Here is a 10,776-nt window from a genome sequence, read left to right on the forward strand (position 1 = left end):
AAGAAAAAAAAAAAAAGCAGGACACCATACCAGCAAGTTAAAAGACAAGCCCTCTAGTTTTCGTTTTTTCTATTGCATCTTGTCACATGACAGTCATATGATACTAAGTGATACTCAGCCAAAATTGCTGACTATACAGCGAGCTGTGGGCTTTGTATCAGCACTGGAATTTGAAAGGCCCTAAAGGGATCCCGAGTATTCTGAAGCAACATGAGACACTACCAGTACTCAAGTCAGCAATACGCAACATCCTTTATTACATTACATCAACACAAGTTATTATTTCAGAATTCTGCAGTTTCTAAGTTGTTTACTTACTTTTGTCACTTCCTCAGCCCATATCTAGTCAGCATTAAAAGAGCAGAGAAAAAACATGCAAACTTAGACTGGTGTTACTTTATTAGAATATGCAACTTAACTTCGCCTTTTAACTACTTCCTTGTTTCAGAACTTCACAGAGATTTGAGAAATTCTATGAATTAATCACTTGCTTAAAGCCTCCATATACAGTGAAGTAAGGACAAAACTACATCAATGAAATAAATCCCTAAGATCATACATGGGAAAGAATGACATGTAGAACTGTCTTGCTTAAAATAGATTCTTGTAAGATATTACTACAAGCTAAAATTTAAGATTAGGAAGTGATACAAGTCAAACTAAGTTACTTTATGGGTGATGTTAGGTTACGTTCATATGTTAGAACACTGGAAGCTATAGAAAGCTATTCTCACTTTAAACAACACATTAAAGACTGAAACAGACAAGTTAATGATTTCTCTTGCTATGTCCATTGTTTTTTTATTTCACAAGAATTTTCACTGAAATTAAATTACTCTCAAATTGAGAATTAAAAGTAGGAGCACATAGCACAGCAAAGTCATAGAACCAGAGGGAATTTACTCTAGAACTTAATTACTTCAGCTTGCTGTCCCAATTTTCTCTTGCAATGCAATTCTCCTTTAACCTTCATATTTCCACAGTTGAAAGAAGATGACACAATCAGGACTTTGGTAGGAAGAAGCGTGCGTAAAGGTCATAGAGGCTAGCTGAAACAACCTTATTCACCTTTTTATCTGACCACAACTGAGAAACATACATACTTACTGCAATGAGACCCACTATGCTGTACAGATCCAGATCAAATCATGACAACCCAAACAGCATGGTTTACATCATAGAATCACAGAATTGCTCAGGTTGGAAAAGATCTTAAAGATCATCAAGTCCAACTGCAACCTCACAGTACTACCTAACTCTACTAACCCTCTGCTAAATCACCTCCCTGAGCATCACATCCAAACGGTTTTTTAACACATTCAGGGATGGTGACTCAACCACCTCCCTGGGGAGCCTATTCCAGTGCTTAAGAACCCTTGCCGTAAAGAAGTTTTTCCTGACATACAAGCTATACCTCTCCTGGTGCAACTTGGGGCCACTTCCCCTCATCCTGTCACCTGTCACAGTGAGAAAAGACCAACCCCGCTCTCGCTGTAAGCACCTTTCAGATATTTGAAGAGAGCAATAAGGTTTCCCCTCAGCCCCCTCTTCCCCAGACTAACCAGTTCCAGCTCCTTCAGTCACTCCTCATAGGACATATTCTCCAAGCCCTTCACAAGCCCTGTTGCCCTTCTTTGGACCTCAGTGTCCTTTCAGTATTTAGGTGCCCAAAACTGAATACAGTGCTTGAGGTGAGGCCTCACTAGTGCAGAGTACAGGGGCAGGATGACTTCCCTAGTCCTGCTCACACGGTTCCTGATCCAAGCCAGGACACCATTAGCCTTCTTGGCCACCTGGGCACACTGCTGGCTCATATTCAGCTGTCTGTCCATCAGTACGCCAAGGTCCCTTTCCACCAGGCAGCTTTCCAGCCACTCCTCCTCAAGCCAGCAGGGTTTCCTGGGGTTGTTATGACCAAAACACAGGATCTGACATGTGGCCCTACTGAAACTCATACAGTTTACTTTGGCCCATTGATCCAATCTATGCAGGTCTCACTGTTGTACCTTTCTACCCTCTGACAGATCGACACTCCCTCCCAACTTGGTGTCGTCTGCAAACTTACTGAGGGTGTAATCAATCCCCTCATCAAAATCATTGATAAAGATATTGAACAGGAGTGGCCCCAGTAGTGAGCCCTGGTGGACACCGCTCATGATAGGCTGCCAACTGGATTTAATTCCACTGACCACAACTCCAGCCTGTGTTTCACCCAGCAGTGCATATGCCCAATTATGTCAAACATAATTAACCCCCTATTCCATTTAGCACAACAATGATGCTAGAACAGCTGCACTGATGAGTCCCTACAACAAGTTTGGGATAAACCATATTCTGAGTTAAGCCCTTCATTTGCGATTTTAATCCATTTCAGCTATTTGTAAAACACATCTTGAAGAAAAGAAATAGTTTCCACATATTTCTAGCTGTTTCACATTACTTACTCCCATCCATATGAAAACAATAGGAAAACAATAATTCCTTTCCCTTTAATGGAGAAACTTTGACAAGGAATAAAAATTGAATTCCTTTGCAGGCTAAATTTACAATGAACTCACGTGAGCATGAATTTAATACTGTATACTTCCAGATAATTAGAAGTATTATGATGAAAACACCACCCTATGCTGTGCTGCTGTGAGTATATTGAGTACTTTTCATATGCAATGTCAGATACATATCCATTTTGGAATGGAAAACAGAATAATTAAGGTTGAAAAAGACCTCTAAGATTATCTAGTTCACCCATCAACCCATCATGACCACGCCTACTAACCCACATCCCTCAGTGTCACATCTGCTACTTTTTTTTTTTTTTAAACAGCTCCAGGGATGACAACTTCCCCGGGCAGCCTGCTCCAACATTCCTTCAGAGAAGAATTATTTCTTAACATCAAACCTGAAGCAAGGCCAAATTGAAAGGATAGCAAGAGGAACCAATTGACAGAAAATGAATGAACACAGGAGGCCAACAAACCTTCAGCCATTTTACATGCAGCAAGTTGAGCACGTAAGAGACATTTACCATAATGTTATTCTCTTCAGGCTGAGAGGTGTTTAGTTGCTTAAGTGCATAGATAAAAGATAAAAGCAAGTTACAACACTGAATACAGCAGGTGAACAGACTATTGGCACAAATTCTACAAGTTTAAGCTAAACAATGTGAACTGATCGTAGAAATCTAAACAGTTTTATTCAGCTCTTTGAAATGCTGATCTAAGCTAGTTCAGTTGAAAATAATACTTTTACAGCAAGAAAAAAAGTGTTTAATTGTAGGTCCTAATTTAATCACCTTGCTCCATCCTGTCAAATAAGGTGGTGAAACAAATTTGATTCAATACATTTTCCTAAATTATCAGTTCAGCACTGTTTGCCAGACATCTTCCTTCATAAATAGAGTGAGTTAGCAGAAGGTGAGCTATTTGCATAACAACTACATCCATATTAGTCTCCATTTCTGTACTGCAGAATGAAAATTGAGATGTCCTTTTTTTTTTTCTTTTAAACTTCTCTAGGAATCCTGAAATTCAATTCTTTTTAGATCTGCTTACTGCTATTAAAACATAACTAAAGTTCAAGTGTAGGCAAGATAGTGATGAAAGAAGCCTGGAGTTTCATGTTCTACCACCACAAAGTAACTTGCAAGTAGAACTGAATTACATGCTATTGATATTTAAGACCAATCAAGTAGTAGCAGCAGCAGCAACTGTCAATAGCTTCATCCAAGCACATAGCTCTGGATGATTATACCACAGATGAACTAACAAATTTGAGTATAGAACATTTTAGAGCTTTTTAATATTAAGCTCAATTCCCCCAAGAAAAGTTTCCCAATGGTACATATATTTTAAAAGTATAGTGTATACTTACTGCCATAACAATAGACTAACAACCTGCTCCACACTTTGCTAGTAATGTTACAAATTAAGAAAGCGTGACAAGCAGAAAAATAACTTTTTTCGCATTAGAATAACATGATACAGGAAGAAATGCATGCACTGACCTGAAAAAAATATATCAACAGTTTAAATTCACAGGAACAGCAGACGTGAGGTGGAAGACTGACAGACAAGCAAAACTGTCAGGGAGATAAAGGGTTTTTTTTTGTTTGCTTGGTTGTTTTTGTTTTACTTTTTTGTTGCTTTTTTTGTGGATCACCACCCCAAGGATATGAGGTGCTTCATCTATCAAGCTCAGCCTCATAGATAATGATTCTGATATCTTTTAAGGCAGTGATCCATTCAGAAACAAGTCAGAATCCTGCTCCTGCCTCTTCATCTTGCATAGTACACACATTCTCCCTACATACTGAAACTGTCTCTATTTCTTCACTATCTGTGTGCATAACCCTTACTACACTATACATGAAATCTCCCAGGATAGCAGAGAGGAAACAATCAGACCTATAAATACATACGTATAACAAGTCTGAAAGTTACAGACAATTTTAAAACACTACTTACTGCGGCTCGAGCTTCAGCAACTTTTGCCTTCTTCAATCTGGTTTTTGCAGCATCCAAATCCAGTCTTTTATTTTGTAATAGTTTACGTTCTTTCTGAAAGCCATGTAGGTAAGTTCATAAGAAAACATACCATTCAAAAGCAAAATCCTGTCTACTTGTTTGCCTGCCTCCTCTCTCCTCTTGATCATATATGAAACAGGTTCTTCAGTTGAACAAAGAAGCAGAATTAGTTCCTAATTACCCTTACACATTTTATACTTCAGATACATAAATTATATTAAATATTAAAAGTAAGTTCAGTAGTTTAAGAAAAGGTAAGATTACAGAATTATTTTGAATGGTCAAAAGGAAAAAGAATACATTAAGGTTACGAATTCATCTGACCTTTTCCAAATCAGCTTCCAAAAGCAATACTGCTCAGTTTTCTACAATTCCAGAGATTTGCTTTTCCAATTATTTTGAAATGCTGAAGAATGCACACTTCAACTTACAGTAATAGTTTTATAGTCTCCTTCAATAAAGTTTCTTAGGGGAGTGAGAAAGTTTATAGCTGAAGTTTGAATTAGTTCTCTGTCTGCTGTTCCAATTTGCTTTTGTGTTTCTCCACATTTAATGAGTGCATTTCCTGAAAATGAGAAAATATGATGATTTCATAGCAATTTAGACAGGTAGCCATCAAGACAAGTTACTACAGGCACATGAGTCAAGGCCAACAGTTTGAAAGATAATCCAATGCCGTAGCAGGGGCTTTCAAAATATGTTAATACCTAATAAAACTAATTCTTGTTTTATATCAAAAATCACAGATGCAGGCCGGATTTCAATGAGTATAGATACAGCACTGTAGAAGTTGCATTAACTATAGCAACTCGGTTGTTCACACATATTTTAGGCCTGGATATTGTACCTACTTACACAGATTTAAGCAGCCTCCTCCCTTTATATTACATTTTTAAGTAATTAGTCACGAGTACTCAGGAGCAAGGAAAAGTCCACTTAGCTACTGGAAAATACTCCCTCCACCCTAAGATCAACACCAGTTTCTAAACGTGCACGTAGGTTTTGTCAACTGATTGAACAATACTTGGAAATTTGGTTACAAGTTAGGCATTGAAGCCCAGGTTAGTGCATCAAGAATGCACAGTGCTCATTGGTATGTTTCAACAAGCACACAAGGCTGAATTAGAAAAGGCACTCATCAAGTCTACAGACAAAAAAAAAAATCAATTTCATGACACCACAAAATGTTAGTGTATCTTTATGCTAAAAGTTCCTGCAACTCCCCTGAATTACAGATGTTACAGCAACTGCAACACAAAGGACCATGTGCCTGTAAGCAGTGTTAAAAAATCTTGAAGCTCATGATCAGAAAGGGGTCACAGATAAAAGCATAAAACAAATTGGAAGTAAAAAGTATAAAGCCTGCTATTATTGATTTTGTACCCTTATATCTTCTATAAAACATTTCTTTAAATACTCTTTCCCTCCTTTCCAAAGGAACCCCATTTTTTCCAGATAAGGATCATTCTTCTTAGAACAGATTTCCCCTCCAACTGCAATTTTAAAGAAAGTAACTAAGGACAGCTAGCTACTCGACTTTCATTGTGGACATAAACACACAGATGTATTTCAGTTAATAAGATTAAATTAATAGCTAAATCTATTTTCAGCAATTTCCAGGGTTGTAGAGAACACTAAAATTAGATCTTTTAACTTAAGACAGCATAAGAACATTACACCCCATCACCTAGTTCTCTTGTCATAGTTACAGAAGTCTGCTGGAGAACAAAGCTTAGATCATGCTCAACAGTCACCTATACAAACGTTTTGCTATCTGTATACACACACAAAATGAAAAGCGGGAATACTGTGAAGTTAGAGGAGGTTCTTAGTAAAGAATTTAATACTAGATAACATTAAGTGTCGTCAGATGTGCTGTCTTTATGTCTAACTAGGAAATTAGATTTCAGAATTATGATTCCAGAAAGTCATCCATCCACAAAGACGGGTAGTATCCTGACATTAAGTTCTATTTTTTTTTATTAGAAGAGAAACCTCATCACTGATCTCCTAACACACAAAGTTACAGAGCAAGTCATCTCAAACTGATAGAAAAGTCTTTGAAGTATTTTGCCTAAAAAGAGACAAATCGCATATTTCTTCACCCCAGTGTAAAAGCATATGTGCATTTTTTCTCCCCCTGCATTCATTGCTTTCACTTACCATATGCTGTTCCTGGGCCAAATTCATTACCAGCATCAATCATATACTGGCCCAACAACTCTGGATTATTCATACGACTTGGTGCTTTCCGGTCCAGTTTCTCATAGAAAAATTCTTCTATCCTAGCATCTGAAAAACACAAGCATTTCAAATAACTGTCACTCAAAACACAACTTACAAATAAAAAAGGAATAAAAGAATTTTAAATTCCAGACATACAAGCTCAATGTTAAGTGGACAACGTTAAGATGAAGATTTAGTTCTCAAAAGCTATTTGTATTTTGTATGTCATGCTTATTTCAAATATTTCTTACAGTTATCTTCCAAAGTGAAAAATTAAACTTTTAATCTTCCTTATACAATGGGGTTTTCAAAAGTTTAGCTCTAAGTCTTCTTCCTAAGAGCCTCATAGTGCACTTCTGAAAAACAAATGAAAGTTACCATTTATAGAAAGCTACAAATCTGGGAGCATTAAGTGTCTAGGAAAACACTAGGAAAACATTCAGTGTCTAGGAAAAGCAATTATTTAGTAAAGAAACTGTAAAAGACAAACATTTCAGCTCATCTTGCCAGCTTCAGAATGACTTGCACTGCACAGGAAATTTAGCATAATGAAATGGATTAATGAAGTTCCTCAAGCCACTGAATCTACAAGAAAAATTTTAGAGTTCTTACAGCCACCAAGGATTTCTGGAATTAGAGCTAGAAATTCAATTAAATAGGAAACAACTCTAAAAGCAATCAAGAGTATAGAACCAATGCTGCAGTTTAATTATGTTCATTTACATATTTCTGCACTTGAAGGCTCACAGAAGAACTGAAAGCAAGCAAACAGTGCCTCTGATACCCAATGGCTCTTCAAAATGTTCAAAATCCTCCAAAATTGAAAACTGCTGAATGTAGTTATAGTTTATGCAACACCTATGCCAGTAAACAGCTACACTGGCAAGCTTATTAATTCAAATGTTGCAAACAAAAAAACTGAACGACTCCTTACTTGGATTTGGCTGCAATAACACTTCTGTTTGCTTCATTATTTTCTCCGTCCACTGCTTAGTGCACTCTGCTTTGCTGAGAAGGTTTTCCAGGTGAGCATCCAGTTCAGTCTTCTCTGCTTGACCAAGCTTTTCTTCTGTGAACTGTGGTTAGTCAGACAGGTTGGAAATACTCAGTTCATAAAAATAGTTTCCAAGTGTAAGTCTAGGATGGCAACTACTCGCTCATATTACTTTCACATAAAGTTATCCAGACATTATTAAGAAAATCTAAGGTTAAATCTGTAAGTTCAATAACCCACCCTCACTACCAGCAAAAAAAGGGGAGAAGGGTATTAATCACATCAAGACCAAGATGATTTACAACATTTTGAAGAAATCCTCTGCTCTACCTGCTCTTCTTGCTACCTGGAGCTCTCACTTGAAGCATTTTGTCCAATTTTGAGTAGTGCTCCTTGAAACACAAGTCAGAAGGAAAGAGTCCAGAGATAACAAAACAACTGAAAGATTACTTCAGCCTTGCAGGTTTTGTAATTAAGGCTGTCCTTTCACCCCTAGGGAAAACTGGAGATATGACAGATTCTCACAGCAGCTTCCTTTAATGTATTTAAAGAATGTTATCCTGTCTGTAGCAAACAGGACAAAAAATAGTGGGCTCCAACTTCAGCGTGATGATTTAAATTAGAACTAGATGTCAGAGACAGCTCCTAAAGCAAGGATTAAAAGCTAAAATAGGCCATCCTGGGAAGATGTGGAATATATGTTTGGGGGAAGGAGGGACTGCATTTTAGAATAGGACAGACCCACGCTTCAGGATCTGTTTAGACACAGCTGATCCTGTTAAGCATTACAGGAACAGTAAGCTGACCTCTTAAGTTCTTTTCCAAGCAGTTTTCTTTGACAGTGAAACACAATGCAACTCTAACTGGCTAAATAAATAGAGAAGACTATTAATTTCACTTGATATTAAATTCATGCCAACGCTTATTAATCCATAACCAGTTTCAACCTCATTCCCAGGTCTCCAGGAAAGACAGAAGATGAGTGTTTTCTGTCAGGAAATGGAACAAAACTGGAACTAAGGGTTTGGCCTGCCTCTCTTCAGAGCACTGGTTTGTCACGATGACCTCATCCCTTCACAGCCTGTTCAAAGTCAGGCATATTCAAAAGAACTTGGTTAAGAACTACATCCTTAATGAGCTTACCGATCAAGAATGTAAGAGCAACAAAGCATTCTAACCATCAAAATTCATTCTTAACAAGCTCCTCGTTGAAAAACTTACAATAGAAAGAATACAATGCAAATAAAACTGAGTTGTCCAAGTTTAATTTCCACATAGACTAAAAACAACTTTGATAGCACACACATCTGAAGGCTAGATAAATACTGCAGTATTTGAGGCTCTACTAAGAAAGAAAGGCACCTTTGCAAGAAAGTTCAATTGCAGTATAGGGAGGCACAGAATTTATTGATGGATTTGCTACTGCTATTGTTTAAAAGGCTCTTTAAAACAATATTACGTACTGCAAGTAGCTCACAAAAGCTTCTTAAGATTCATTAACATACAAAAAAATGGGTTTGATTCTTTCCTAATTACATAGAATTGTATTTGTTTATGAAATGATCTTTCCAATTAATATTTCCAGAACTCTTCTTCATAGTGTTGAGAGTACTTAGTCCATGTTAGACTTCATGTACCCACTTAGAAGAAAAAGATTAAAAATATAGAGCAATATGGCAAATAACAGTTTGACAGAAATATGGTTTCCAGCACCAATAAAATGCATCAGTGCTGCCCCTCTGATTTCCCACCTGTTTCCACAGGTTGCTTAAATGTGCCCAGATCACAATGGAGAAAATAGTACTGTTCTGTATGCAACAGCATATATACATGCACAACAACTCTCCTCCTTAAACATCTTATTTTAGGAGGAGGTGGCAGTTGGTAGAGCCTATTGCCATTACTTCCATATTCCCCTTAGTTTCAGTTCAGATGAAGAATCCTATCAATGGAAGCCTATCAGATGTAAACTAGCAATGTAGAGCATACTGGAGTAAACCACACCTTATGCCACCTTTAAACTACGACGGAAAGGCTACGTTATATTTAATGCAGTAGAAGTATTTACATGTAAAAAGTCAAGATAAAAGAAAAAGTCACAAGATGCTACCATGGGATCTTACAATGAAGGGTGAAATGCATCTCTTTCTTTTCCCCTTGTCCTGCAAGAAAAGCTAGAGCTGGAGAGGAAGAGATGGTCTGGGAAATATGCAGCCCCAAAAGAAGTCAGGAAAAAAAAAAAAATATGTGTGTGTGTGGAAAGACCTCCAACATGTAGAAAAGCCACAATTACTGCTTTAAGGTAATTTAAGTTTGAGCAACAATGTTTTCTGATGAGTTTGCATCTTCAGTGCTCTGCTGTACCACTGATTGCTGGCTCTGCTTGAATATTGAGATACAGGCTAACAGTCTGCCTGATCTGAACACAACCACTTTAATCACGTTCCAGACCAGACCCAACGAAAGAGCAGGAGAAATTACCGTGAATTACTGTGCTCAGTTTGGATATCCACCTCCCTGCAGGAAATCTGTCCAGGTTTGATTATGTAAAGAAAGAGGATTACACCTCAAGACAACAGCGAAGGAACAGAAGCCAATTATAGCGCCCTCAGCATAAAGAAAGGAGAAGACAAACCGAGAAACAACGGGCTATGGAACGAGCCTAAAAGCGACAGCGAAGCTCAAAGGAAACAACACTAAAGCAGACAGATGCTCGCACGTGTCACTTCAGAGCTCAAGTTTCACCGATGGGCCAGCAGGATGCATTCAGAGCAGCCAGTGAAGACACCGGCTTACTCCATACTCCACAGCAGTCACACCTTTGTTCTGCTCCAGCCCCATCTCCCCCAGCTGCCGCTGCCCAGCCCGACCGCCCCCTCCCCTCTCGGCCTACGCTGACCTTGCGCTGCCCCGCCCGCCGAGCCCAGCTGTTGTGCAACGGGCCGCGGAAAAATGCCCGTATCCAGACAGACAGACAGGCAGACGGCCGAGCGCAGCGGGGCGCGGGGTCACGGAGCAGCCCGAGGCGCGGCG

General features: G+C 38.4%; 1 protein-coding gene across 4 annotated transcripts in view; it reads right to left on the reverse strand.

Moving 5' to 3' along the window:
* SH3GLB1 (SH3 domain containing GRB2 like, endophilin B1) overlaps positions 1–7,841 on the reverse strand; it is a 12,159-nt gene extending 4,318 nt beyond the window's left edge. The window contains exons 1-6 of one of the 4 annotated variants that reach the window (XM_019618661.1): positions 7,684–7,841; positions 6,687–6,815; positions 4,955–5,088; positions 4,464–4,556; positions 3,026–3,064; positions 319–342 (exon numbers count right to left, since the gene is read on the reverse strand). In XM_019618661.1, coding sequence (XP_019474206.1) covers positions 319–342; positions 3,026–3,064; positions 4,464–4,556; positions 4,955–5,088; positions 6,687–6,815; positions 7,684–7,720 — 456 coding nt within the window. In that variant the 5' untranslated portion in view covers positions 7,721–7,841. Of the gene's footprint in view, positions 1–318; positions 343–2,977; positions 3,065–4,463; positions 4,557–4,954; positions 5,089–6,686; positions 6,816–7,683 lie in introns of all 4 variants that reach the window. The other 3 variants (XM_019618659.1, XM_019618660.1, XM_010715958.3) reach the window with 3 other exon arrangements.
* Positions 7,842–10,776: the final 2,935 nt, after the last annotated feature.

Source organism: Meleagris gallopavo, chromosome 10 (assembly GCF_000146605.3).
Source record: "Meleagris gallopavo isolate NT-WF06-2002-E0010 breed Aviagen turkey brand Nicholas breeding stock chromosome 10, Turkey_5.1, whole genome shotgun sequence".
NCBI lineage: Eukaryota > Metazoa > Chordata > Aves > Galliformes > Phasianidae > Meleagris > Meleagris gallopavo.